The sequence below is a fragment of the Mus musculus genome, chromosome 17, assembly GCF_000001635.26.
Source record: "Mus musculus strain C57BL/6J chromosome 17, GRCm38.p6 C57BL/6J".
NCBI lineage: Eukaryota > Metazoa > Chordata > Mammalia > Rodentia > Muridae > Mus > Mus musculus.
The window spans coordinates 24,892,152-24,919,522 of NC_000083.6; the positions used below are offsets into that span (position 1 = coordinate 24,892,152).

Below are 27,371 nucleotides of genomic sequence, written 5' to 3' on the forward strand. Positions count from 1 at the left end.
TGCCTGTGTCTATTGTTTATCTGTCTCTGTCCAGCGGCTTTGAGAGAGCTTGGCTTGGATCTCTGAGCACCTCTCTCTGAGGATGTAATAGTACAACTCAGCACTCAGGCCTACTACTAAGCCTCCTGCACCAAGTGGCCACTACCCTCCACTCTTCCATTCACCTCAGCTTCCCTTACCCTCTCACCCACCTCCCATGGTATTTCCATTTGACCATCAGGCAACAGAGTCTATCTACCACAGTCTGAAAAGGTATGGGCTGGACCCAAACCTCCTTGCCTGCCTCTCAGAATAATTAGATTCTTAGGCAGACTTGTCCTGTTGTACTGATGGGCAGGAGGTGACCCCAGGATGGCACAGGTCAAGAGCTCAGGTCCAGCAGGAGGTCAGGGTTGGTGGTTGTCAAGAAGATACAGATTCTGCGTGAGAGGTCAGGCCCCACTCTGCGAGGCTGCTTGCCTTTGTGGGCCTTCACAGGGAGATCAGCTAGGAGGCTCAGGCGTTCTTGCTCTGTGCTGCAGTCCAGGAGAGCCTGGAGTAGGCACAAGTGTAAGGGGTGGACGGTAAGTCCTGATCCTGGAAGGAGGGATTTAGGGGACTCACCTGTTGCAAAAGGCGGGGTGATGGGAAGGCAGTAACAACAGCGTCAGCCACAGCTGGGCTGACCCGGTTGAACTGTCTGATTTGTCGCCACCACACTCCTCTGAGCCCAGAGCCATCTCTGGTCACTTGCTGGCCTGAGGCCCAGTGCCCTGCTGTGCAGAAAGAAAAGGCCTGGGAGTCCCGGTGCTGCCTGAAATGACACCCAGACAGACGCTTTGAGAACCCCATTTGTGCAGCCCTCCGACCCTGGCCTGTGTCCACTCGGCCCCTGCAGAGATGCATACTTCGAGGGGAGCTGCGAGAGGGCCCTGGTGAAGGCACACACGTACTGACTCAGCTCCTGCCACGAAGCCATCAGCAGCACATCCAGGTTTGCATGGAGCTGCAGCAGCACCAGGATCTGGGGAGTGTGAGAGTGGGTACGGACCACATGACCTCTGGGGAATGCCAGCCCAGTGATCCTGGGAACTAAGGCCAGTTCTGACAGGCCAGCCTACAGCCAAGTGCAGAGACAAAGGCAAGGCACCTAACAACTCCACACAGCCCTCACCTCCTCCACCTCAGCCCAGCTGATGGCTCCCCTGGCATGGGCTTCCTTTGACTTCTTTAGTTGCCATGTCTTCTGAGAACTGAGCTGGTGAGACCTGAACAGAGGGGATGATCTTTTGGGCTCCAGAGTCTCCTACCTCTGCAGAGCCAACTCAGGCCAAGTGGGGTTAGCTGTGACAGAGCCACCAGAGGCAAGCCACTTTCCTGGAATCCCACCCAAGCCAGCCCTACTGAGGTTAAGTGGTACCACAGGTATGCGTCCAGTCCAATGACAGCCAGATGGGAGCGGGTGAGACTCTTGGGAGAAAGCCAGGGGATGGAGCAAGGTGGATCTGTGATCTGAAAGCAAGAATATCCCCATACTTGTTCACAGGAGGGCTTTGACGGCAGGCCTATAGCCACTGTTGTACCAGGGGAATGTTACCCAGCATGTGTTTGACAAACGTTGGCCCTTGGACAGCGACACCTGCAAAGCGTTTAGCAGAACTGTGCTCTAGGCAAATACCAGTTGGGCATTGTTACCTTTAAGTCTAGGGAATATAAGCAGCCAAGTGAGGGATTATTAGCTTTTGTAGACAGAGCCCACAGCCAGTGCCTACATTATACAGACACCATCAGCTAGAATTCTCAGTTCCTCCTCCATGCCTGGCCAGTTTGCAGTCAGGTCACTATTCTCCTAAAGGCTCTCTAACGCTCTGATGTCTGGAGCACGCAGCAGGCTTTCTCATCTCACCCTCAACACCTTGATGATCCTCGACAGAAGCTCCATCCCATCCCAGACTGTCAAAGGAGACCCATCAAATAAAGATAGGGCTTTTCCCCATTACCTGGGTCAGCTGCGCAGCACCCTGAAGAAATTCCTGGGGTTCCAGCAGCAGCAACTGTTCCTGCTCATTTTCAGCCTTCGCCTCCAGAGGCACCTATAGGGGATATCAGCTGCCCTGCTAACCACCAGTGTGAGCCCAGGGCTTCTCCCTGTGCTGGCCAGTCAGTCACCAGACACTATCAATAACCCTCCAGCTCCCGTGAAGTTCAGGCCAGTTGGGTCTGTTCCCTAGAAGTCCCTGAATACAAAAACTAGCCCAACTCCCATCCTCATTGCCAACAGGAGGTTATCTGGCAGCAGCTGAGTTCAGGTTTCTTGTGTTAAGAAATTCGACTTAGGCATCCTTCAGTTTTTTTCGCCTCCTGTGCTACCTCGCTAGCCAGAGGAAAAGTGAAACATGGATTAGGACTGGCACTGGGCTGGTCATAGGGAGACACTCACATTGCTGGGGGCCGGGTCGGGCCTGACAACGTTCCACTGCAGGCTGCGGGCCTGGTGCTGCGGTTCGATGCGGCATTCACAGCCTAGCGTGCCCAGCGCCTCCATCAGGATGTCAGAGCCTGCATCTTCCAGGACAGCTGGATCCCAGCAGGCACATTGAGTTATTCCACCATCTCCAGTGCGGACTAGTGGGTGACAACGCTACCCTGTCTGGTGGCTGGCCCCAGATTCCCAGCCCCCGTCCCCTCACCTGGGTCCACGCACACCACCAGTCGCCCCAGAACCTGATCTGCCCGTAAAGCCTTGGCTGCAGCTCTGCGCTCTCCTGCTGGACTCGGGGCTTGCGTGCCGACCTCCCTAGCGGGGACACCTTCACCGTCTGAGTCGGAAATCTCCCAGGTTTGAGGTCGCCGATGGCCGAGACGCAGGCCCCGACCGAGACGCGAGACCGTGACTCTCCCGGGACCAACCTCCGCCATAAGTCCTTCGTTCCTGAAGCTTCCGGACGTACCCGGATGCTTTTGTTCAGGACACCGGCCGCTTCCGGAACGGGAGAGCTCCTGAAGCGCAGATTTCCTGTGGAGTAAGGACACTGACATGGCGCGGAAGAAAGTAAGACCCCGGCTGATCGCTGAGCTGGCTCGCCGCGTGCGCGCCTTGCGCGAGCAGCGGAACCAGCCGCGAGATTCGCAGCTCTACGCCCTAGACTACGAGACGCTGACCCGGCCGCACTCCGGTCGCCGGCTGCCGGTACGCGCCTGGGCCGACGTGCGTCGCGAGAGCCGCCTCCTACAGCTGCTCGCCCGCCTCCCCTTGTTCGGCCTGGGCCGTCTGGTTACCCGCAAGTCCTGGCTGTGGCAGCACGACGAGCCATGCTACTGGCGCCTCACGCGTGTGAGGCCCGACTACACGGCGCAGGTGCGCTAGCTTCCTGTACTGCCCATTCTTGTTTCCACTTTCATTTTGCCCACCCTGGACTATACATCGGCTGGTTTCACCCACTCTGAGCCACCTGGGCATGTATGTCTCCCTTACCCACGTAACTTAGTGGCAGGGGCTGCATGTTGACAATCCTCCCTCTTGTTCTGCAGAACTTGGACCACGGGAGGGCCTGGGGCATCCTGACTTTCAAAGGTAAGGCTGGATGCTGGTTGGAGCCGGGGATGGTTCTCATATCATCCAGCCAGCAGGCAGTCAGCTTGTCTTCTTTCCTTCAGGGAAGAGTGAGGATACGGCTCGGGAAATCGAGCAAGTCATGTACCACGATTGGCGTTTGGTACCCAAGCACGAGGAGGAGGCCTTCACTGCGTTCACTGCGAAACCAGAGGACAGATTGAATTCTGTCCCCTATCCACCTCTGCTGCGAGCCATGATCCTCGCTGAACGGCAGAAAAACGGGGATACCAGCGTCCAGGAGCCGCTCCTGAACCTGGAGAGGACTCGAATGCGCCCCTGGGACTACCCTGCAAAACAGGAGACGAAAGGGAGGGCCAAGGGCACCCCAGTCTAACTGCCAGGACTGGCAGAGAGGTCCTGTGAGTCATTTGATGGACGAGTGCCTTTGACTGTGCTAGATCTTCACTTCGGTGGCGAGTTATATCCTACAGCCCTGACACATCAGGCAATGAATAATGGGGCAGATGACAGGCTGCTTGGTGTCATTTTCAGGCGGGCCCCTCTCTGATTCCTCGGTCTGGAAATAAACGCCAGGAAACAGCCTGTGTTGTGGTTTCATTACATGTGTACCGCAGGACAAGGGAGGAAAGGTGGCGGTATGGAGCAGAGCAGCAGGTGCTCCCGCACACTCAGGCAGGACTTGGGCGCCGAGACTGCGCTTTGGGCTCAAATGTGCTGGGATTGCAGAGCCCCAGGAGAGCCCGCGCCAAGAGGTCCTTTAAGGGAGGCCCCGCCCCCTTGCCGCTTGGCCCGCCCCATCCGCCGCCATGATCTGTCTGGTGCTGACCATCTTTGCTAACCTCTTCCCCTCAGGTGAGCACCCGGGCGGGGCCGGGCGGGGGTCGCCCGGTGGGGCATGCCTGAAGCCAGTACTCCCGCAGCCTACAGCGGCGTGAACGAGCGCACGTTCTTGGCAGTGAAGCCCGACGGCGTGCAGCGGCGGCTGGTGGGCGAGATCGTGCGTCGCTTTGAGAGGAAGGGCTTCAAGCTGGTGGCACTGAAGCTAGTGCAGGTGTGGGCGCACAAAGGAGCAGGTGGATCCGGGAAGGGAATCGGGACGGTCTAGGGTTGGGGCCCTGGTATAGGTCGCTACTCCTCCCCGTAGGCCTCCGAAGAGCTACTGCGGGAGCATTATGTCGAGCTGCGCGAGAAACCCTTCTACAGCCGACTGGTTAAATACATGAGTTCTGGCCCCGTGGTGGCCATGGTAAGTTTCCGATGACCTGCAAGGGGAGAGCAAGGCCTTGGGAGCTCTCATCTTGCTGACAGTAGCCCCTACAGGTGTGGCAAGGGCTGGATGTCGTGCATGCTTCGCGAGCCCTCATAGGGGCCACTGACCCAGGGGACGCCATGCCCGGTACGATCCGTGGGGATTTCTGCATGGAGGTTGGCAAGTAAGTCTTACCATCTTCCCTGGCCACCCCTCATCCTTCTCCCTCCCCCTGCTCACTTGCCATTCCCGCACAGGAATGTAATTCATGGCAGCGACTCGGTGGAAAGTGCTCACAGAGAAATCGCTCTTTGGTTCCGTGAGGCCGAGCTTCTGTGCTGGGAGGACAGCGCCGGACATTGGCTATATGAGTAGATGTTATTGCAGTCAGCATTACCAATCTGGAGGTTGTTGGTCTTCTGTGATCTTCACAGAGCTCAGCATCAGTAACAGTGCTGTGTGAGTGCAGGTCAACCCAACCTAGTCGGTCCAGGGACAACCACTCCCACCCCTTGTTGCCTTTCATAATAAAACTGCAGAAAACCCTTGTGCGCTGGTGAAGTTTCAAGACAAAAGTAGTGTTAAGACATTTATTACATACAGAGCAGATATGTGAGTTCACTTGCAAGGCCAAAGCCTGAGGAAAGTTGCACTGGCCCCTTCCCTCCAGTTGCACCCTCCCAACTAACCCTGGTCACGTCACACTCATGTGGGAACAGACAAGGGACATACATCACAGTGGAGAGGTGGCAGGGTGGTGGGGAGAAGCCTGCAGCTGCACACTGCTGCAGCTTGTTGTGGCCAGACAGGCTCAGGGGCAGTGCCCCTGGATCTGTGCTTCTCTGGTAGGAAGCGTGCAGTAGAGGCCAACTGACTCAGTGCCCCTGACGAGCAAGGCCAGAGCCAGGGCAGCACCTGCTCCCACACACTTGCTTAGAACTGTGCCCATCCTGGCTGGTCCTCAGCTCTTCTGGCCTCTGCCTGGAAGCCTCTTGTCAGCTGCTCTCCAAGGGAGCAGGCCACAGCCGGCAACCCTAGGCACTTAGTACGTGTCTGGGAGCTGGGCTCCTTGGAGCCCTGTGCAGGAGGCAGGCCCTTGGAGCACACCATCCTCCATTAACCTGAGGCTAAGCCTGCATCCTAGGACTGACTCTGGGGAGACCAGGGCCACCCTTCTTCCTGAGGCCTGTGCCTGCCCTGGCAGCCTGAGAAATTCTACCCTTGGGGCTTCTGGGAGGGGCAGGGCACTTGCTCCTCCAAGGTGAATCTTGTGTCCAGGAAGAGCCGAGGGGAACTGGTCTGTGAGGGGCTGGACAATCTTGGGTTGACGGGTATTTGTCATCTTTTGAAGCAGCTGCCCTTGGGAGGCTGGCCCTGAGCTTTCATGCCAGGTTCCCAGGTAAGACCCAGGCTAGGGACCAAGGGAATGTAAGTTTGGAGACGGGGAAGCCCAGAGAAGGCTGCCTGGGGCCCCGGGAACCAGGGTAGCCCTAACCTTGCTTCTGGGCAGAGGATGGTGGCTAGGCCTGGGTCCCTCAGAGAGAGCAAAGGGTTGGAAATCAGGATCCCTTCCTCAGGGCTGCATGCAAAGCAAGTAGACTTGGGGAAGACTCTGGCAGTATGAGGCTCTTGCTCCTGCCAGGACTGGTGAGGATGGAGTGGAGCCAGGGCCACCTGTAGGGGCTGCCCATAGTCATTTTGGTCCTGCCTTGCCCTGAGGGCCCCCTGGGACTTCATGTTGGGTCAAGACCAGGGGCTGCTGGAGAGATTGTCTCAGAGGCTCTCTCCTCCCTGATGGGAAAGACATCTGTTCCTGCCTCACTCCCCAAACCCTGCTTCATCCCTCTCTAACAGCTAGGGGCTGGACCTCAGGCAAAAGCTGCAAGTTGAGAGGTTAAAAGGGGATGGACGAACCTGGCTGCCCCAGGGAACAGGCGGGGAGGCAGGCAGGTAGGGTCCTATGTACAGTTGGCATCAGGTAGGACAGGGTCTCACTCAGGGGTGTAGGACACCTGCCACACGATGATGTGGCTGCGCTCAGCCTTGGACAACGAGGGCTTTGTCTGGTTCACGTCCCCGGCACATTCCTCAGTTTCATCATCCTCTCCGTCTCCTGGAGAATTGGGAGCCATGAGGAGGACTCCCACATGCCCACACCAGGGCCAACCTCTAGTCTATGCCTACTTACCGATACGGAAGTCAATGTAACCTTCACCACCACTCAGCACCAGTGCATTCTTCAACTTCTGGCCCTCAGCATCTGCAGCGGGTGCAGCAGGCCCAGGGCCCTCTGATGGGCTGTCTAGCACACTGCCATTGAGAGTGGCCAGCACATTTCCTGTTATGGGCAGAGGAATCTCAGGACTGTGGCATCCTGAAAAGGTCATAGCTATGCCACAGTAGCACAGTGGGCAAAGTGGGTTAAGATCAGCTGTGTACCTGGCACAGAGACAAAGAATTTGACAGCATCACGGTGCCCATGGAAGCAAAGCTGAGCCTGTGCCATGGAGCAGTAGGGGATGAAACTACTGGCGGCCTTGTCACTGCTGTCGTCCCCATACACATGGATGATGCCCCCTGGGCGGGTCCCCTCCCCAGATGTTGGGGATGTCTTGTTGGCTGGGAAAACAGACAGGAAGATTGGGCCACGTTATTTTCAGCAGGCAGCTGGAGATGGTGATTACTGGGGGCACCAGTGGGCAAGTACCCAGCACTTACCTCGGAGCCCTAGGAGCTGGCCTCGATGCAGGACCACAGCTGAATAAGAAAAAAAGGAAGGGTGAGCTTGCCCAGACAGGCGGCTCCCCAGTACACTTACTCGGGGAGTCTAGCACAGCTGCTGCTTTCTTGAGAGGTGCCATCTAGGGTTGGAAACTTACTCTCAGTCAAGGGGATGGAGATGACAACCCCATTGCCAGTGCCCACCCACAGACGGTTGCCTGCAATGAGTAAGGCTGTGATGCGCACGAAGGAGAAGCCCAGCTTGCCGGTTCCTGAGTGGGACAGGAAGAGGGTCAGTGCAGTCAGTAATGGGTGCTTTTGCTTGGCACATCCCCTAACATTACATCTTTATTTAATTTATATTGAGATAAGCTCTCATATAGCCAAGGATTGACTCAAACCCTTTATGGAGCTAAAGATGAGCCTCCTGCTTCCACCTCCCAAGTGCTGAGAGCACAGGCATGTGGCTCCATGCCCAACTCACCTAGCATCTTGCTAACATAGGGCTCAATGTCCACATCCTGCAGGTGCTGGTGGGTGTGAGCATGGTAGAGCCGAAGGGTAGAATCCAAGCGAATAGAGACCCACACTCCATCACCGATCCAGGCCAGCTGACGTACCTGGCTTTCCCGCCTTGGGTGGGCATCAAATGATTTCTGTGAGGTAAGGGCAGCCAGTCAACGGATGGGTAATGAAAAAGTAAGGGACATGTGCTTGCTGTGATTTGATGCAGGTTTCACCTTAATGACACACAGCCTGTCCCAATCTCTAATCTAGCAAAAGCCCCACCCTACTCTGGAGGTTATTGGCTAGCACTTGCCTCAATCTGCATTGTCTTGGGCTGGATAACATGCACCTTGTTCTTGTAGCCACACCAAACTCGGTCATTCACAACAGCCATGCAGCGGATGGAGTGGTGTGGGTGGCCCAGGTCCATTAGGTGGTAGTTGCTCAGGTCCCACTGGCCATCTAGAAAGAGTCCAGGACACCTGTTCAGGTCTGGCTAGGATCTATCTCTGTTCACAGGGTTGGTGTGGAGGACCCATTGCTAGGCTCAGGATGGACCCAAGAGCCCCTAGACCTGTCTCTGCAAGGGCCACTAGGTCTTACCCTCTCCACGATGGAAGATAGCCAGGGTCCCATCTGCAAGAGCTACCAGCACTCGGCCTTTGACATGCCTGGAATGGTTAAGTCAGTGAGGCAGGATGGGGTTGCTGGGCCCTTGGGTCCCTAACCCCACCCCTCAGTGGGAAACACATACACCAGGCTCAGCACAGAGTCTTTTAGCTTGATGGAGTGCAGACACTTCTTCCAGTTGGCTACCGCTGAATGCACATAGAGCCTGCAAGAGGGCAGGTGGGCTGAGCTTACATGGTTCAGTGAGCCCTCCCAGCACATCCCATGTCTTGTGTCTTTGGCTTTACCTACCAGCCATTCTGGGCTCCTAGCCACATAGTGGGTGCAGCGCTACTGGTTGTTGTTGAGAGTTCCCCACTGGGCTCCACCTGAGGCTGTACAATGGTGCCATTGGACTCTGACCCATTCTCACTGCAAGAAGAATGGTAGCTGTAGCTGCAGAGTAAGTCCTGGAAGCATATGCTGATCCCTGTTCACCTCGCCATCCTTCTCTTCACTCAACTGACCCAACCTAGGAGAGCCTACCTGGCAGGCTGGGTGCTGGAGGATGGGGTGGGTGCTGGGTCAGTAAAGACATGCTCTGTGAGAGGCCCGGGCCGGACTGTCGTTGCTTCTGACTCGCTGGGACCAGGGTCTGGCACCTCCGTGGCTTCTGTGGCTTCTTCTGTGGATTGGGACGGGTTGACCTTCCCATTGGCAGTGGTCGCCACATCCCCTGTGGAGAGAGGGGTAAGCCTGGTAAGTGGAGGAAGAGGAGTGTGGAGTAGGGAGATGATGATCCAGGACTCACCCTGCCCCTTGTCCAGTACTGGGGTGTCTCCTCGTGAGGAACAGTTGCTACGTGGAACATTGCAGCGGGTAGCACACCCCACCAGGGTGATGCCAGCCAGCACACCATCAGCACCTGAATCTTCAGGGTTCACATCACTGTCTAGGAACATCTCCCCAGGGGGATAGTCACTGTCACTGGCCGCTGCGGGAAAAATTTCCAGTCCATCAGTCCAACACCACAAAGCTCCATCTCAGTGAAGGCAGGGAGGTCACACGCAACCATGCCTGCGACGCTCAGGCCTAGGGTCAAGCTTATAGGCCAAAACGAAGCTAAGAAGTAATGCTCTGCTCTATCACACGAAAGGTCCTGAAGAGCTCCAAGGAGTAGAGGCCACCCAGCAAATAGGCTTCAAAGCAGAGACATGTAGGGCTCTTAGCGCTACCCTGGGGCTGGGCTAAAAGGTCATGAGGCTGCTGCTGAGGGGTGAAGCCAGGGCCTTTGCCTGTACCCTGAAGAGCTTCCTCCTGGACTTGCATTCCTAGCAGGTCTCCAATCCCTACTTATTGCACATGTCAGTCCTACCTGGCTGAAAAGGAAGAGCTACCCGCCTCGAGCACCAGCTTTGCAGGGCAGTCCACAAGCAGCAGTGCCTGCTGTTGGACAGCACCTGGCAGTGGGAGCCCCGGCTCACCAGGAATGCTGGAGATACACAGGACGTGGGCATTGCAGACTGTGAACTGATCCACAATTGTGCCTGGCTGGTTGGCATCAATGATCACCACCTTGCTGGTTGTCAGGGTGCTGGTGAGGATCCATACCCGACTGGAGGTAGCATCTGCCTCAGGGGTTTCCTTTGCCTGTTTCAGAGCATATCAGGGGGAAATCAAAGCCAGTGCCTGAACTTGGTATTGACATGAATCAGGGAGTCTCAGAACTTCCTAAGATCTAGCTTTGAATATGGCATCAATGGATAGTTATCCTCCCCTATAGCCCGCAGATCCATATCATGATAGTTCATTTCTAAGAGGAAACCACAAACTTGGAGAGGCAACTCTCATGGCCTGTAAATCAAGCTGTGACCGTGCTCTGGGATTCATTGCAAATCACTGGGCCTCTCCTATGAGCAGTCCTCCTGCTCCCTAATTTACTACATGATAAAAGGTATGCCTGGTTCTCCCAAGCCCTCTGTTACCAAGGGCAGTAGACAGTCCCATCGCTCCACAGGCCAGGAGGAAACCTGGACTATAGAGAGGCAGCAGTGGTATCTTAGATGCTGCAGCACCTGCTCCTGTCTCAGACTGATAGGGGAAAAGAGATGCACTGTCACCAGGGTGTGGTCACTTAACTGCAGAACCTGCAGGAAACTATCTAGAGACTTTATGTAGGATAAAACCACATTCTTGATCAACATACTGACCTTCTTCTTCTCAGGTGATGGGTGTGTGCTCTTGGGTTCGCCTTCTCCTTCCCGGTCACAGGTCAGAGGGTCTCGACCTGGTACAGGCTTGGGTCCATTGCTAGAGTCCTCTTCATGTGGCTTCCACCCACTCAGGTTGACACCAGCAGCACACCACAGCTGCGGGGACAAGGCTGTGAGGTCTCAGTGCATCAGCTTCTCTGGGGCCTCCCAGGGGCTACAGTAAAGACTACCCTTTGTCCAGGGTTTCCTTGGAGGCCTCTGATCAGGGTCCTTGGTGCTCACCTTTGTCGAAGGGTCCTTCTCCACCAGAGGGCGGCAGTACACAGGGACAGGCACATTTTTCATCCGGGTGTCTTCCTGGCCTCCATTGGGGCTCAGCTGCAACAGAGTGGGAAGTTCTGTGGTATGAGGCCAAGGAAGACACTTTAGCCTTCAGAAATCTCAATTAGTTGCCTGCGGGCTTCTGGTACACAGTGCACTGGGTCTGGCTCTGCTGGCCCTCTGTGCTGGTTAGTTTTTGCCAACCTGACATAAGCTAGAACCCCCTGGGAAGAGGGAATGTCAACTGAGGAACTGCCTCCATCAGACTGGTCCATAGGCATGTGTGTGGGAGGTGATCTTGGGATGTGTAAGAAAGCAAGTTGCATATGCAATGAAAAACAAGCCAGTAAATACTATTCCTCAGTGATTTCTGCTTCAGTTTCCCTTGATGGTGGAAGTTAAGTCAAATAATCCCATTCTTCACCCAGGCTGGTCTGCTCAGGGTTTTATCAGAGCAACAGAAAGCAAACTAGAAAACCCTCAGAGTCACAGATCCACCAACACCAGCTAGGAAATGGGTGCCTCCTGGCTCTGCACTACCACTGTGTCCTTCTCACATCCTCTCCATACCCAGAAACCACCCCCTGTCTCAAGTACCTGCTTGTACTTGGCAGGCAGGCTCCACCCACAGGCCTGCAGCCTCCCGTCATCATTGCGCACGTGTTCACGAACCTGGCGGTACTGCTCCCGCTTCTGCTCCCGCCGGGCAGAAGAGGTGCAGTCACTGGGTGAAAAAATGACAGGTTACATCTGTTCAAGGTGAGCTGTCGGGGTGAGGCTGGAGCACCCAGACTCTCACTGGTCTTCCTCAGAGCCTGCCTGATTCTACCCTTGCCTTTTCTGGGACAGGGGTAGTATTTGACAGAAGGTGGCTTTTCCCAATTATGTCTGGGGTGTGATCCTGTGCTTAAGAGGTCATTTCCAGCTGTTCTGGGGCCTGCTCTGTTGCTGGTCAGCAACTGTGTAACCTAGGTGAGTTTACCAGTAGTTTCTCACAAAAGTGGCCCCAAGAAGCTTAACTAAGTGTTTGGGGCAGTGCTCAGACGTTAAGGTCAGACACAGGAGGGAAGAGTATGATGGGACCCAGCACAGTCTTCAAAGTCTAAGAGAATGGTTTCTTGGAACTGCAGTCCCTGCTAAAAGTCATTCAGACAGAACCTGAGGACTAGTTTTTGCTGGGGGTAGTGGACATAGAGAGAAGGTGTCATCTTTCCTGCTCTTGATAACTTCTGTCCCACAGTACAGAATATTAAAAGTCTGCTCTCCAACTTCAAGCATAGAGTGGATAGACTCAGGACACTTGGGGGCTAGGGATACCTACTCATCAGGGAAGAACTCCAGGGGCCTGCTGCCGGCTGAGATCTGGCACAAAGCATGGCTGCGACGCTGGCTAAAGCCAGCTGCAGTGGGTGACTTGTAGTGAATGTTCACAGATGGGTAGGATCGTTTGGCCGGAGGGGGGCTAGATGAGGAGCTGAAGAGGCGACTAAAGCTGCCATGGAAACACAGATAAGTGAGCCAAGTGTGGAACAGTAGCAGGCTGACGAAAGCCTCTTCTTCCATAGAGCACCATACTCACAACTGCCAGATGGTGGACTTCTTCTTCTCCTGGACAGATGGGTGTTCCCTTGATGCTCTGCAGGGAAGAGTAAAGGAGGAGCTGTGCCGGGTGACCCTGGAGCCCCCAAACCATGCCAACACTCGGGGGAAAGGAAGTGTGGTGGAGGGCAGTCAAATCCCAAGGCCTGCTAAAATTCTACAACCCCAGCTCAGGAAAAATAGATCCAATCAGAGCCATGAACTTGCTCAGAACTGTCAGAGGAAATGCTGAGGGGCACACCTGATCATTTCAGTCCACCTCACAGCCTCCTGCAGCTCCATGAGGCGTTCCTTGTACTGGTTGCGTTCCATGAGCACTCGGGCCATCTCCACCCGTGTGAAGCGTCGGCGCTGGGCCATGGGGATTTTGTCCTGCAGAGGGGGGAAATGTGGTTCCTCCAATGAGAAACAGGAGGACAGTCAAGCATACGTGGCTTCCTTCTGAGGTGTCTACCCCCTAGATGGAGATATAGTTGGGACAAGTGATGGTGGAATGGCAGGTTAGAGTGCCAGGGGAGCCCACATGGGGTTTGCCACTCTTCTCTCCAAAGCCTGAACAGAACGAGCTTAAGGGAGTTGGGAGAAAGTGCACAGGAACAGGTCCTGCCTGCACACGGCCTCACTGGCCTCACCTACCTGCAATCTGCTTCTGCCAATGTACAGTAAAAGAAGGTGGAGGCCTGAACGAGCCACTCTTTCACACTCAAGTAGCCACAATCCACATTCCCACCTCTGCTAGACTATCCTACACTATGGAATCTCTACACTACGTCCCAGAGACTGAACAGATTGCTGCTCTGTCACAAAGGACCCAGTATGTTCTAAAGTTATTCTGGTACAGAGGGACAAACTGTGCTGCCCAGACCTCATTTTGGGAAGTGAGAGGAAGTGCAGGCTCAGGGTTTGGCTGCACTGCCCAGGCTGCAGGTGCATACCAGTAACATCTTTGGTAACAAAATACCCCTGCTGGGACTGCAGAAGGCATCAGTAAGAAGGGGAACAAATGTGACCCTTCCTCAGTTTGGGAGGTCAGGGGTGGGGGGAGGAAGGATCTGCCAAAGGAGTGGTCTGATGCTGTTAAGTCACTTGATGGAATGGGAGAACATGCAGTAGCTTTAGCGGTCACAAGTGAAAGGTAAGGAGGGCCCAGAAGAATAAGCAAGTCTAGGAAGCCCCGCCATGCCAGCCCACCCATGCCCACAGGTTAATAGTGGATATACCAATTCTGTACAGAGATAGCTGCTTACATCCTCCACCTCTTCTCTGGGCTCACGGCGGGCAGTTACTGCCTCTGACTTGACTCTATAGGATGTGGGGAAAAAACAGGCAGGGTAAGAGCCCTGCCAAATGTGCTTCACAGCCCAGACATTTGGCTGCTCTAACCAAAATGAGGGTGATCCAAGCCTAAGAGGGCTATCCTGGTGGGTAGGCAAGTCCAAGCAGGCGGTTTCCACAGGCCTTCCCTACACTGCCCCTCCCATCTCAGAGGGGCTAGAACCAGACCTTGTGGCTTTGATCTTGGCTGATCAGAAGGCTGAGGAGCAGAGGTATGGGGTGCTCAAGTAGTCAGAGGTACCTGATCAGCCCTGCACTCCTGAGTGAAGAATGGGGTGAGAGCTGTAGCTGAGGAGGCACCACCATTCCCAGAAGGACAGATAAAGCAGGACCCTGTACCTGGCGAGGGCACAGAGGACTTGAGAGGAGACAAGAGGGCGGTCAGACACCTACCGAGTGGCTGGACCTTGAACAGTGAATACACAAAACTGCTAGGGGAAACAGGGGCTCTTAGATGTCAGAAGTAGAGGCTGGCTTTCTTAAAGACAGAGAGGTGAGGTGGCAGCTTGGACACCCAGTGCAAAGCCCAAGTCTCTGGTGTTCTTACCTCTTCAGTTCTTCTTCAAGCTCTTTGATTCGGTTCTCCAGCTTGACTTTGGCTTGCTTGGCTGCTTCCAGCTCACCCTTCAGGACCTCCTGTTCTCCTGACAGTTGGTCAACCTTAGCAATGAGGTCATTCTTCACTACATTTAAAGCATTTCTTTAAAGGGAAGAAAGATGAGGGCTTAACGAGAGCCAATGTGCATACTTTTTTGACAAGGACTTCTATTTGTTTTATTGTGAGACAGAGCTTTGCTACATAGCTAACTTCAAACTTGTACTTCTGTGTCTGTCTTTTGAATATCAAGAGTACAGGCCTGAGACACACCCTTGCAGGTACATCCTGGCCGAGAATGGGAACACCTGTTTAACCTGGGCATTGAATGGAGTAGTCATGCTGGCGGAAGGTTCCTTTTGGAGGAACCACTCAGGAGTCCTATGGGTTCCTACTACAAGCAATAGTAACAGTCATGTTTTAGGGGCCATCCAAGCCTGGGTTGGGCCCTGCTGGCACAGAGGACACTTACTTTGTCTCTAGAAGCTGTGAGTTCTCCAGCAGCAGGTTCCCCACTTCTTTGCCCATTCCTGAAACGAAAGGTAGGGAAGTTTCCCTTTAGCTTCTCTAAGTGGACTGGGTTCTATTGAACCTGCCTCTGCCACAGAGTAGCAACCTTCCTGGCCCTGTGCCTTGAAATGGGAAGGGATGAGGGTCTGGTACTCCCACCTGCAGGATACTTGGGCTGCAAAAGGAGAGGCAGTCAGATTGGGAGAGGTCCCTGGTCTCATTGAAGCCCTGTTTTTCCCTGGGTTCACATTCAGAGGCCTAGAATATTCCTTTCAATTCCAACAGAATTCAGCCTTCTAGCAGGCCCTGTGAAGCCACTTCACTCCCTGCCCTTAACAATGTCCTCACTCCCGCTCTATGGTTTACTCACAGTGAGCCAAGGCCTTTCAATGCCATCCTGGCACTGTGACAAAGGACAGAGATGACACAGAGAGAACCTTTGCCCCAAGGCAGAGTTATTGCAGTTGCAGCCCACCATGAGGTTACAAATGGGTTTGGTAGGACCTGGCCTTGGAGTGCGGTCAGGAAGTATGTAGAGGGAGTGAATGTGAGGATAGGAGCTTTTCATGGGGAACTGACCAGCCCCTCTGCAGAGACTAAGTTCTCTCTTATAATCTCCAAAGTACAAAATTGAATCCTCAGGGTAGCCTTCATCTTTTTTTTTGCCTGAAACAGCAAAGGGACAGTTCATCCTGATGCCCACGTTGACCTCCTTTGCTTCAAACAAGGACCTGCTTTTCCCTGGTGAGCTAAGAGGGAACACAGGTGCGTGGTCTGTACTGGGCCTGTGGATTCTCTCAACAACTGACAGTGGTTTATCCATGGTGACCAGCAGCTTGGAGGAAATGCCACCTCCCACCCCAGCTGAAACAGAATGGAAAGATGGCACCTCACCCTAGGCCTGAGGTACCTGGAAACCCTGAAGCCCCACTCACTGCCACTGGCCCACAAAGCAAAGGGCTCATGAAGCATGAGAAGATGTTGGATAGAGAGAAGAGGCCAGAAAGAGGAAAAACAAACACTTAAGCAGGGCCTTGGCCTTACCAAAAAAATCATCGCGCACTACGGGAGCATCCCAGTCCCACAGGAGACGGGCAACGGGGCAGGAGGAGGGAGAGAAAAGAAGCGTGTTAAGCCTATGTAGACAGCAAAGTAGGGACTATTGGGGGCCACTTCTGGTTGGGTTAGAGTTGGCAACAGAGGGGACAGAAGGGCAGAAGGTGGGATAAAGCCAGGGATTCCTGTGAAATTTTATCTGTGGGCAACAGCGCAGTCAGAGGAAACCACACAAGGAGAAGCTGTGCCCAGGGGCTTGGCTGCCATTGAACACACTAAAGGGCCATAATTATAGGGGCAGAGGTGGGCCTCAAGGCCTTCTGTGCACAGCAGTTCAGCCTGGCTACCCAGGTGGACTACAATTGACAGGAGCCTCATGGCACCTTTAACTTCTGGGGTGTGCTGTTTTATGTTCCTCATGGCTCTGTAGATCCTTCAGAAATGGCCCTCAGGGGCCTTTTTAGGCTTGAAGATGGGCGTCATATATTAAGAGTCTGATAGTGGTCAGTGGAGCAATCCCATCTGGGCATTTTTGGCAGTAGCAGCTTGGGAGCAAAGCACATGGCTGTAGGGTTAAGTGGCCCAGAGCAGCTAGACAGAAATCAGTGGTCAGAATGCACAGCCCTTGGTGATGGTCAGCAGCAGGGGAGAGTGCCACTCCCTGCTTCAGTTGCTCTCCACAGTAGAAAGAGGGGACCACATGGAGACAGATAGGAGAGATACACACCTGAAAACTCCCCTGGGCCAGGTCCAGTGAAGCAGAGACAGGAAAGGAAGCAACAAAGATCAATCAGTGACTGGAGCCAACAAATAAATTATTATTAAAAAAAAAAAAGCAACAATGATTCAGCCATTCTTATATTGATGGACACAAAAACCAAAACACGTCAGCAGGTCCAGGATACATCACATCCCATGGATACAATAACCTTAAAGGGGGAGCCCCTTCCTTCTTCTCCAAGGGTCCTAGAGTACCCAGTTTTGTTGTTGTTGTTGGTTTTGGTTTTTTTTTCGAGACAGGGTTTCTCTGTGTAGCCCTGGCTGTCCTCGAACTCAGAAATCCGCCTGCCTCTGCCTCCCAAGTGCTGGGATTAAAGGCGTGCGTCACCACACCCGGCTAAGTACCCAGTTTTTATTAAGCTCTGCCAGACATCTGTAGTACTCAGCCGTAGGCTTGTGCTCAGCAGTTCCTGTAAGGAAAAGGGTGTGTGCTTGTCGGTGAGCAAACGATACCAGAGAGGCCCTCCAGAGTGAACTAGCCATGATGGCAGTGCATACAAAGAGGCCCTAATGTGTCACAGATATGCACCTGAAGATGGGTTCAGGGGTCTCTTGTTCATCCCAGCACTTACGGGAGTCCAGGGAAGGAGGACATAACCTTGAGTGAGGGACACGGAGACAATAAGAAGGGAATAAGGACTCAACTGTGAAGCGAAATAAATAAAGTAGTGGGGGCTGGGGACATGGAGGGCTATGAACAGATCTCACTGGGTACAGGCCTCTTCAGTACAGATTGCTAGGGAAAAAAACGGGACTAAATAAGGAAACACTTTGTCTCCAGTAAGTTAAAGAAAAGAATTCCGTTCTGCCTGTATGCTTCCCGGGAAGAAAAGCAGCATGAGAACCTGTTTGATTTAAATAAGAAAATAATGTTTACCATGGAAAGCCTAGTAGAGCAGAGCAGCAGCTCAGAAGCGGCTCAGGCCCCTTTGCTCACACCTCTGGAGAGCACGCATCCTATCGGTCCTCCCAGGCAGCTAGCTTGGTAACCAGGACTCTAAACACCTTGGGTGCTGTATGTAACTGCTCATCACCATCTACTCCTATTCTACATGAGCACCCAGGCCCTGGGTACAGACCACCTGAGACCCTTGCAGAGCTCCACAGAGGGGGCAGCACGCCAGCCTGATGACTCATTTCATACTCACTCCTCATGAGCCATGAAGCTGGGTAGTTCTTATGTGTTGGAGGTAGCATCTATGCTTTTCTACTTTATCCTTTGCTGGGTTTCTATTGTACTTGATTTGCTTCAATGGTAAAGAACACCCACACACATACTTGTCTTTTTCTTTGGTTCTGAGTGCTGGGGATCAAACTGACTTCTGCTAAGCACAATTCTACTACTGAACTACACACTGAGAGCACACACATACTCATTAATTATCACAGCCACGTGTGTGGATTTTTCTTTGATGGTTTTGGTAATGAAGAGACCCAGCTTATGGGAATATCCTTTAATATTCTTCCTCAGCTCCATTCCCCTTATTTTGTTTAAATATTGGATCAACCTAGAATTAATTTCTATTTTCTAAGATCAAGCAACCAAGCTGGGAGTGGTGCCACACACCTTTAATCCCAGCACTGAGGAGGCAGAGGCAGGTAGATTTCTGAGTTCAAAGCCAGCCTGGTCTACAGAGTGAGTTCCAGGACAGCCAGGGCTACACAGAGAAACCCTGTCTCGATAAACCAAAACCAAAACCAACCAACCAACCAACCAACCAACCAAAAAGATCAAGCAACCATCTTATTACACTATGGACTGAAGCTCATTTTTGTGCAGACATTTCTGACTTATCAGCCTTGTACACAAGTGTGCCTCCTTCTCAAGGAGGTCTTCTCTAGACATCTACAACTGGCTACTCCATGGAGCAGTCTACTGTGAACTACTGCCTAGTGGCACAGGTTGGATCTGTATGTCACAGTCTGTATTCTCCCAAGCAAGGGAGCTGCTTGATTCTCTGAGGATCCGCTTCCTTACTTGAACATGGGAACACTGCCTTAGCATTGGTGCGTGCTCTGACATTCCCAGCAGACAGTGCAGGCAGAGGTAGGCATGATACTTGCTACTCCTAAAACATCCACTCTATAATGTGTGTTTTCCTCAGCATTTCTGAAGCCTTACATGGGTGCAATAACTGGCAACTTATTCACTTACCTAGTTCTTTCACATCCCACTGTAGCTGGCCCTCCCCGTCCCCCTCTCTTCCCAGGCTCTCTCCACCACTTCTCTCTCTTTTTGTAACTGAGCTTCTTAAAACAGTGTATGTTGCTGCTGTTGGTGTCTAATGTTTGATACACACATTGTGTGTCAGGGCAGATACCTCTTACTTCCGTCATAGCTGAGAAACGTGAAGCTGAAAACCAAGTCTTCTGGGAAGGGGGCTCACCACTGTAATTGTAGCTCATGACCACTCCTGACTTAAGACTGTGCTTGTGAGAATACAGCATCTCTCTCTCTCTCCTGCCTGTGAGGTCTCTACATCTACAAAGGTTGCTCAGGTGTGCTTCCTCACTGTACCCTGCTGTCTGTGCCATATCATCTTTAAAACCACATGAGTGGCTGTGGCCACAGTGCAGGAGGGCCCTTAGGTGGGTACCTATCTAAGCAGAGGAGACAGACCCCAGCTCATGGCTTCAGAACTTGGTCACCACAATAAGTCACTTGTCACTGTATTCACAGATTGTATAGTAGTGGGTCCTGCCTGAGTTCCTTATGGCCATCTGACTTCCTATTTACATACATACATGCACACACACACACACACATACACACACACACACACACACACACACAAAGGCTCTAGAACAGCTGCTACTAAGACTGGGTCTCATGGTAACCTTAGCTCAGGGTGGTCACTGTCCCATAGAAATGACAGCAAAGCAACACACAGAGAGGGATTCATCTTTGTTGTGCCAGAATATGACTCTGATGTTCATTTCCCCAGAACACACCCCATCACTGCCTGTCTGCAGCGGTGGTGTCAGCCACATAAACTCATAACCTAGTCACTAAAGGCACCTCACAGACCATCCTGTGCTCCTATGTATCTAAACCTGCCCACCCTTCACTTACTTGATGATGATCTTGCCTTACTTGACCTGTGGACCAATGAGAAGAAGTAGTAGAGTCCTACAGCTTTCTGCTTATGACTGAATATGGAGGCTTGTGGGAGAAGCCTGACCCTTTCTCCAGCAAGTAGAGCTGTGGCCCTGGAGAAACCCAGGAATGGCTGTCATAGGTGTATGCTAGAACCAGCTCAAAATCCAAAGCTTTTCCCAGAGCATTGTGTGAGCCCTACTTCTAGCACTTAGCTGCCCACAAGGAACATCCAGTGGATACCAAGTGCTAGCAGGGTATCTCTGTAAATAAATTTAAAAACATAAACTGGAGACTTTAGGGAAAGTTCAAAAAAGGAAGAATTTACTTTAGTATTATGAAATCAAAGTCCTTGGCGCAAAGGAGCATAAAACCTGTCCTTCATCATAACTAATTAAAGAAAAAGACCACAGAGTCCAAGTGTCCAAGAGTCATGGGTTGTACTTACCTAGGAGATCAGCTCCCTCGTCCACATCCCCGATGACCTCAGATCCCGCCGTGGAGAGTTCGTGATACAAGGAGTCAGTGTTGATTCCAAAAGCTTTGTTTACAATTCCCTGGGTTGGGCTGTTGACATGCATACATAAAGAGCAGTTAGGAACAGCACTGCTGTCCTACCCAACAGCAGCCCTCCAGGCTTGTGTTGAGGTCTGCAACTGAAATGTCTCCAAAAACCCCAATACTAAAAGCATATGGTGCAACTTTAGGAAGTGGCCTAAGTGGGAGAAAGGAGGTTGCAGAGGGTATGCATTTAGTAGTATGCACTAGTAGGCCGAGCCCTTTCTCAGTTCTGGGACTCCATGAAGTAAGCAATCCTCTCACCATCTCCTTCCTTCATGATATTCCATGTTAACACATGCCCAAAGGCTAAAGCCTTGAAACTTCTAGAGTTGTGAGTCGAAACCAACCCCCTCTTTATCATTACTATTTGTTTATATTTATTTATTTAGGTTTTTTTGAGACAGGGTTTCTCTGTGTAGTCTTGAACTCAGAGACCGCCTGCCTCTGCCTCCCGAGAGCTATGATTAAAGGCTCGAGTCACCACTGTCTAGCTTATCTTACTTTTTAATGGATTTCAGGTATTTTTTCACAGGGATAGGGGGCTGACTGATATACCTGTTCAGTGACAACCCTGCAATGTGGGTACAGACACGGCCGGGGTATGACAGTGATACACCCCCTGCCCAAAGCACACTGAATCCCTCATCCAGAGCCTGGCTGAATGAGCACCTGCTTCCTGTGCGCTCCAGACGGGTTTCAGGACACACATCCAGCTCTGGGGTGGAGTCGATAATGTCCTGAACATCGGACCACTCGTCACTGCTGCCCATGCCTAGTACAGAACACAGGAAACCTTGTGTTAGCAGATAGCCTGAAAATCTGCCCTATTCACAAAGACTTCCCAGGCCTGCATCTATAGACTCCACACTAGCTTCCACCAGATATGACTGTCAAGAGTTCTCCCCATATTGGCCAGGTGGGTGGAGACTCCAGTACTATGGGAGTCTAGGGAGGAAGGCCTATAACAAATAGGTATGCATTGCTGAGGGAGGATCCCACCCCCTATGGCCCTGTGTAAGTTTCAAAACTGGGTTTTTTCTTTTGGTAACTGGGTCTGTCTCTCTCTCTCTGTCTGTCTGTCCGTCTGTCTATCTGTCTCTCTCTCTCTCTCGATAGTCTCATACACCCTAGGCTAGTCTTGAACTCCCTGAATTCCTTCTTCCTCCTGCCTCTGCCTCCTAAGAACTGGAAATTATAGATGTATACCACCATGACCAGCTTGGAGTCTGGTCTTTAAGGAAGTGACCAAGTAAAATGAGGCCATGTGGCTCACCTCACTCTACAGAGGTCCTTATGAGATGAGAACACAGGCTAACTGTAAGAACACAGGGAGTTGGCTATCTATAAGCCCAGCAAGAAAGACCTCAGGAGAGACTTCCTGCACCTTGGTCCTTGTCTTCCTATCTTCAAGACAGCTATTTAAACTGCCTACCTGTGGTACTTACTTAGAAGCCTTAGCTATTGTATCTGCTCAAGCTAAAATCCACTGAGGAAGCAGCACCTCTCAGGTGTGGAGAGGAGAGGCACTAGTGAGCAGCAGGTACATGGCCTCTCCCCAGGGATGCGATAGTTGGTAGGGCACTGGACAGACTACACACCGATACTGACGTTCCGCATCTCTTGGGTGACCTGGACCTCCATGTTACGGCTATTGCGCTTCTCTCGGGCCTGCTTGTTGTTCTTTGTGACACTGACATAGTCCCCCAGGGGCTGTAGGCTCTCGTTGAGTGGCGTGACTGCTGCTGAGGGCACGGAGGACGTGGGTGTGTTGGACTTGGTACCTGTGGTACTGGGTGTTGCAGCTGCTGAGGACTGGCCTGACTCAGACATCTCATCATTTGGACACTAGAGCCAAACAAAGAAGGAAGAATATCACAGCAGTCCACAGTGCCATGGTTAGAGGCTGCTGAGGGAGGCCCCATGGCTCTGTGTCTCTGCTACACAGTTACAAACAAACAGCACTGTGCCTGCCTGTAGAGGCAGGCACTCTCTTTTTGGCCCAATTACTCCTGAACAATGATGCTCACCCACAGCTGCCTGACTTTCCAGAAGCAGCCACCACCTCACTGAATGGAATTTCCAGCTTACACCTGCCATAGGACAGTCCAGCACAATCGTGAGTGACATGATGCTACACATAGGACATGGTGGAAGACACAGTGGGTGATCTTTGCAGTTGTGGGCTAGTCAGAAACCAATGGCAGACTAGTATGGGGCAAAGGGCTCTACCCAGGAATAAGGAAGTTGCTATCTGGCACTGGGTGGCCAGGTGTGCTGTACACTAAGCTATTTTCTCTGATTCTATGGCTGAGACCCTCTAAGGAGATCCTGAATGCTTCTTTCACACATTGACAAAACCAAAGGTTAGTCCTGAACAGCAATGCAAATTCTGCTTTAATAAAATGGGAAGTGTTCTGGAGGAAATTTAGACTCTTAGAGAAGCCAGCTGCTAACCTTATAAATCTTGTGAGTAGAAAAAAGGCACTCAACTGAAGAGTATAAAACAAGAAGCACACATTTTATTCTTGTGCCCTTTCTGGATAAAGCTAGACAGTCGCAATAAAAATTGTCCCCAAACATCCCTCTATTAATTACTATTGACACATGTATAGGACACGTGACTCTGAGGAGGTGCCCTGGTTATACCAGGCAACAGCTGCCCTTCAGGTCCTTTTGCTTCTCTGTTGTGAAGGTCGAGGAAAATGACTAAACATCTCACATATGCACTGTCCTGGCTTCTAGAGTTTTGTCTTTCAGAGCGAAAGCATGCCTTCAGACGAGCTCTGTGGCTAAGGATGTTCACCAGGGTGGAGTGAGGAAAAGAAGCACGTGGCTCTGTACAGAGCTGGGGAAATGCAGAGCTATCAAGTCAACAGTGTGCACCTGGGTCTCAGAGGTCAGAACTGGTTCTGTGGATGCCAGGCCCTAGCATGAGTCTCTCAATACTGGACATAGTCAAGTCTTCAAAGGACAAGGTTCTGGCTTCATCTACCAAGCTGCTTTATTTCTAAATAAACAATTATTGGCAAAGGATAGCTTTCTTGTCAGAACTCGATGGTGCTCCTGGCATCAAGTGAGTGCAGCTCAAGGATGCAGCTCTGTATCCTACAGTGGCCACAATGGCCCATAGCCAAACACAATTCAGTCCTAGCCAGCAAGGCAGAGGCAAGAACTCTTACACCAGCACACAGTCCAGACATCTTGAAAACGGCTCTGTAACAAAATTGTAGCTCTGTATCTGGATCCAGCTTCTGCCCAGTATGACAAGGGAGAAACATTTTTTTCTTCTTTTCCTTGTGAGTGCCAAAAGAGGCAAGCATGGTTCACATGGAGCCTTTGAGATGTAGCTCTCAAAACACTTGTGTTTGCCTCTCTTCAGAGTCACCCAGGTGCCTTCCAGATGTAGACGCCTGCTGCTGCCACCCAGTAAAGGGTAAAAAAGAAATTCCAAGCAGGCCAGGAAGAAGCCAGAGGTATGAGTCCCACTCATTTCCACACCTCTTCACGTTCTGCTGCCTATCGTGACCCTTTGGTAAAAATGGGGGCATTTTGCCCTCTGGCTGTGCCTCCCCCAGTGCCCCAGCTCTGTTATCCTACAGGGCCACACTTACCCAGGGGATACACCCCCCTGGCCACCACTTACCTAGGGCAAACCTCTCAACCTCCTAAACATCAACGGGGAGCAGTGACCTCCAAATGTATTGCAAAGAACCCACACTCTTAGCGGTCATTCCTCACCATGAGTAGCCACAACTGTTTGGTTAAAACACTACAGTATATAAAAACAAAAAACAAAACAAAAAACAAACAAAAATTAAGAAATTAGGAAAACCTTAAAATATGAAACATGAAATAAAAAGAACTTAATGTGTAATTACTTTTTAAAAATAAGAGAAGTCAAATAAAACATACAACAAACTAAAACACTTAAACATCATGGTTTAAGAGAGGAAAAGCCGATTTCAGACAACATAGTAGCGACAGAAAAGACATGGTAAGAAGAAAAGCTGATAAAGCAAGGACCCAAGTAGGTGCCTAGAGCCAGGGTGGGTGAGGCACAGGCTCCCATGGCATTCTCAAGTTCTCATAGCCTCTACAAATGGCTTAAAGGGAAGCCTTCTCACAGGCCTGGTGTGAGGGAGACTAAGCAAGCAAACATGAAAAGCTGGCATAAGGGCAAGGCCATATCTAGATGGTCAGGGATAGGAGAGTTCTTATGCAGCTTGGTGCCTTCTTCTTAGGGCACATACACTGGCAGGACAGTGAGACAAGGCACCAGCACCTCTGTCTTGCAGATACACTCATTGCCTAAAACAAGAGTAGAAGTGGTGGGTCACCTTCTGATGCAGCCCGCAACACACAACAGCCCATGTAGGCAAGCTGGACACAGCAAGGAGAGTAAGCCAAGAACAACAGCAGGACATTTCAGAAGTCCTGGACCCCATGTCCTTCAAGATCATCCAGAGGCTCAAGAGCATGTCCCCCCAGTTCCCTCTGTGAGGAAGTTTTCAACAGACCAAAGGGCATCTCCTCCACCCCAGGAAGGCAGTCTGCCTTACCTGACAATGCTGCAGCTGCTTCTAGGCAGCTAAGTACAACCCCTCCCCCGCCGTACAGGAAGTGACCTGGAGTCCTGAACAAATGACCTGGCCTTTTCTGGGTTCCATGTCTGGGAAGCATATCTGTGGGTGGTGGTATCTCCCTTCTCAGCTTGTGGCCGAGGAGCTACGGCCAAAGACAAATAGAAGAGCCCAAGGTAAGAGCCATCACATTATCTATGCCTCTGCCAAACAGAAGTCTCAGACTCTAGATACTCAATGCATTCTAGCTGGCATCTAGTCAGAGATAGGCATTTATTTGAGAATAAGTTCTGGTTGTTCAGCCTTAACAGACAAATTCCTTGGCTGCAGAGTGGCCTGGGAAACTAAGGGGGCTATCCTAAACTCACAGGTGCTAGTGTGAAGTCAAACAGAGCAGGAAGCTCGTGCATTCTGACATCCCAGCTCTGTTTCTGTCTCATGTCAGGGGATGGTAGACTAACTCAGGGAAAATAGCAAAGACTGGACGGAGTCCCCTGTGTGGACATGGGACACCAGTAGTTTGGGGACCTTCACTACACACACGGCTACAAAACCTGGTAGCTGGAGCTGGACTGTAGCTGGCCGAGGTCACTCAGGTGCCAGTGGTCCCCCGCAGGCACGAGCTTGCCCCCCATCTGTGCACGTACCATGCCATCAGCCAGGGGGAAGACATTCAGAGAGGTGGGACGCTCCTTCCTGCTGCAGAAGAAGAGAGGTAAGCACAGGAGGGGGTGGTTAGATGGTGCTATGAGAGTCAGAGTCCATTTCCTGACACAGAGACACTGTCTATGCTTTAAAGTAGCATCCTGTACCCAGCCACTAAGTATCATTCTCTACACATTTAAGGAAATGTTCCTTAACTAGGATTTATAGTATTTTCCCTTTCTGTCATATTCTAAGTTAACATTTTAATTTAAGTTAATTTTATGTGTACGATTAGTTTTGCCTATCTGTACATCTGTGTACATGCATGCCTGGTGCAATAGAGGTCAGAAGGCACTGGATTCCCTGATACTAGAGTTACAGATGGTTGTAAGCTACCATGTGGGTGCTAGGAATCAAACCCAGGTCCTCTGAAGAGTTGTCAGTACTCTTAACCTATCAGTCATCTCTCCAGCTTGTCTATTTTAAACAGAAACAGTGTCAGAGCTGGTAATCCTAAAGCAATGCCAACAAGAGCTTTTTCAATATTTATTGTTTTTAAAATCTGAATATATGTGTGTAGTATATGGATAGGTGTGCGTGAGTGAGTATAGGTGCCACCTGAGTCCAGAAGGGAGTCAGATTCTAGAGGCACAGGCAGCTGTGAGCTGCCTCATGCATGTGCTTAGAACGGAACTCAGGTCCTCTGGAAGGCTAGTAAGTACTCTTAACTGCTGAGCCATTTCTCCAGCCTCAACAAGACCTTTAATTCTTCATTCACCAACCAGTTCTCTCGGACCTCTCGGGTTTGTGTGAGACTCTCCACCTTGTCTTTTGAGACAGGGTCTTGTATTGAATGCACTCATTGGCTAGACTACCTGGCAGCAAGCTCTTTGGAATCTGACTCCACTGAACCATCTCCTCATCCTTCTTAACAGGACATGGTCAAAACACTGCTGTTGTGACTGTTAAAGGACAATGTTTCTATGTGTAGATCTCCCCAGTCATTGCTGACAGAAGGCAGGTCCAGAACTAGAGGCTGCCAATCAAGCAGGTTTCGCCACACACAGGTCTAGGCAACACCACCATCCCTGGGCTGTCTAAAATGTTCAAAGCTGTTCAGATCAAACATTAATGTCTGTTCTTGCCATAGTTCTAACACTAAGTGTTCAGCCCCTAGCGACATGGAAGTGGAAGTGCCAAGGATCCATGTGCAGAGGCTAGCACACAGACTCTGAAGGCAGGCAATGTGCGTTCTCTCCTTACTTCATGAAGAATGCAAGGGGTGAGGAGGAAGGCTGAGGGTAGTAGATACTCAGAAACTGCCTGTAGGGTAGCAGTTTACCTTGAGAAAGCATGAGTCTGGGCAAGGATCTCTTGGTAGAAATCCAGCAATTAGTCTGTCCTGCCCAAAACAACAACATCTCCTGCAGTAAGAAG

The 27,371-nt window shown here is 51.6% G+C and overlaps 4 protein-coding genes across 10 annotated transcripts in view; 2 read left to right on the forward strand and 2 right to left on the reverse strand.

Moving 5' to 3' along the window:
- Positions 1-2,936, reverse strand: Eme2 (essential meiotic structure-specific endonuclease subunit 2). The gene is made up of 8 exons (NM_001163102.1): positions 2,670-2,936; positions 2,420-2,556; positions 1,980-2,072; positions 1,400-1,491; positions 1,154-1,247; positions 888-1,003; positions 604-793; positions 1-532 (listed from the first exon to the last, which is right to left on the reverse strand). The coding sequence occupies exons 1-8, from the start codon at positions 2,896-2,898 to the stop codon at positions 362-364; spliced, it is 1,122 nt and encodes a 373-aa protein (NP_001156574.1). The 5' UTR covers positions 2,899-2,936; the 3' UTR covers positions 1-361.
- A 32-nt stretch (positions 2,937-2,968) lies between these two features.
- On the forward strand, positions 2,969-4,138 carry Mrps34 (mitochondrial ribosomal protein S34). The gene is made up of 3 exons (NM_023260.2): positions 2,969-3,337; positions 3,511-3,553; positions 3,637-4,138. The coding sequence occupies exons 1-3, from the start codon at positions 3,017-3,019 to the stop codon at positions 3,927-3,929; spliced, it is 657 nt and encodes a 218-aa protein (NP_075749.1). The 5' UTR covers positions 2,969-3,016; the 3' UTR covers positions 3,930-4,138.
- Positions 4,139-4,348: 210 nt separating this feature from the next.
- On the forward strand, positions 4,349-5,380 carry Nme3 (NME/NM23 nucleoside diphosphate kinase 3). Its single transcript, NM_019730.2, has 5 exons — positions 4,349-4,408; positions 4,477-4,607; positions 4,701-4,802; positions 4,877-4,989; positions 5,063-5,380. The coding sequence occupies exons 1-5, from the start codon at positions 4,363-4,365 to the stop codon at positions 5,178-5,180; spliced, it is 510 nt and encodes a 169-aa protein (NP_062704.2). The 5' UTR covers positions 4,349-4,362; the 3' UTR covers positions 5,181-5,380.
- Positions 5,355-27,371, reverse strand: part of Mapk8ip3 (mitogen-activated protein kinase 8 interacting protein 3) — a 39,472-nt gene continuing 17,455 nt past the window's right edge. For 2 of the 7 annotated variants that reach the window (NM_001163450.1, NM_001163449.1), the window contains 28 exons: positions 25,937-25,988; positions 22,308-22,554; positions 21,379-21,481; positions 20,597-20,715; positions 16,999-17,010; positions 16,260-16,277; positions 15,178-15,235; positions 14,658-14,810; positions 13,996-14,077; positions 13,017-13,147; positions 12,756-12,812; positions 12,498-12,668; positions 11,774-11,900; positions 11,138-11,233; positions 10,853-11,011; positions 10,127-10,292; positions 9,454-9,636; positions 9,189-9,378; positions 8,955-9,074; positions 8,788-8,868; positions 8,637-8,704; positions 8,347-8,495; positions 8,011-8,182; positions 7,685-7,798; positions 7,524-7,562; positions 7,245-7,424; positions 6,994-7,143; positions 5,355-6,918 (listed from right to left, as the gene is read on the reverse strand). In NM_001163450.1, the coding sequence (NP_001156922.1) occupies positions 6,797-6,918; positions 6,994-7,143; positions 7,245-7,424; positions 7,524-7,562; positions 7,685-7,798; positions 8,011-8,182; positions 8,347-8,495; positions 8,637-8,704; positions 8,788-8,868; positions 8,955-9,074; positions 9,189-9,378; positions 9,454-9,636; positions 10,127-10,292; positions 10,853-11,011; positions 11,138-11,233; positions 11,774-11,900; positions 12,498-12,668; positions 12,756-12,812; positions 13,017-13,147; positions 13,996-14,077; positions 14,658-14,810; positions 15,178-15,235; positions 16,260-16,277; positions 16,999-17,010; positions 20,597-20,715; positions 21,379-21,481; positions 22,308-22,554; positions 25,937-25,988 (3,319 nt within the window). In that variant the 3' untranslated portion in view covers positions 5,355-6,796. Of the gene's footprint in view, positions 6,919-6,993; positions 7,144-7,244; positions 7,425-7,523; positions 7,563-7,684; positions 7,799-8,010; positions 8,183-8,346; positions 8,496-8,636; positions 8,705-8,787; positions 8,869-8,954; positions 9,075-9,188; positions 9,379-9,453; positions 9,637-10,126; positions 10,293-10,852; positions 11,012-11,137; positions 11,234-11,773; positions 11,901-12,497; positions 12,669-12,755; positions 12,813-13,016; positions 13,148-13,995; positions 14,078-14,657; positions 14,811-15,177; positions 15,236-16,259; positions 16,278-16,998; positions 17,011-20,596; positions 20,716-21,378; positions 21,482-22,307; positions 22,555-25,843; positions 25,989-27,371 lie in introns of all 7 variants that reach the window. The other 5 variants (NM_001163451.1, NM_001163447.1, NM_013931.4 and 2 more) reach the window with 5 other exon arrangements.

Coding starts and splice junctions, on each gene's coding strand:
- Mrps34 (NM_023260.2), top strand. CDS start 3,017: ATGGCGCGGAAGAAAGTAAGACCCCGGCTGATCGCTGAGCTGGCTCGC. Junction 3,338..3,510: donor GGCCCGACTACACGGCGCAG/GTGCGCTAGCTT, acceptor CTTGTTCTGCAG/AACTTGGACCACGGGAGGGC. Junction 3,554..3,636: donor GGGCATCCTGACTTTCAAAG/GTAAGGCTGGAT, acceptor TCTTTCCTTCAG/GGAAGAGTGAGGATACGGCT.
- Eme2 (NM_001163102.1), bottom strand. CDS start 2,898: ATGGCGGAGGTTGGTCCCGGGAGAGTCACGGTCTCGCGTCTCGGTCGG. Junction 794..887: donor CTCTCGCAGCTCCCCTCGAA/GTATGCATCTCT, acceptor GTGTCATTTCAG/GCAGCACCGGGACTCCCAGG. Junction 533..603: donor CACCCCGCCTTTTGCAACAG/GTGAGTCCCCTA, acceptor TGCCTACTCCAG/GCTCTCCTGGACTGCAGCAC.
- Nme3 (NM_019730.2), top strand. CDS start 4,363: ATGATCTGTCTGGTGCTGACCATCTTTGCTAACCTCTTCCCCTCAG. Junction 4,409..4,476: donor TGCTAACCTCTTCCCCTCAG/GTGAGCACCCGG, acceptor GTACTCCCGCAG/CCTACAGCGGCGTGAACGAG. Junction 4,608..4,700: donor TGGCACTGAAGCTAGTGCAG/GTGTGGGCGCAC, acceptor TCCTCCCCGTAG/GCCTCCGAAGAGCTACTGCG.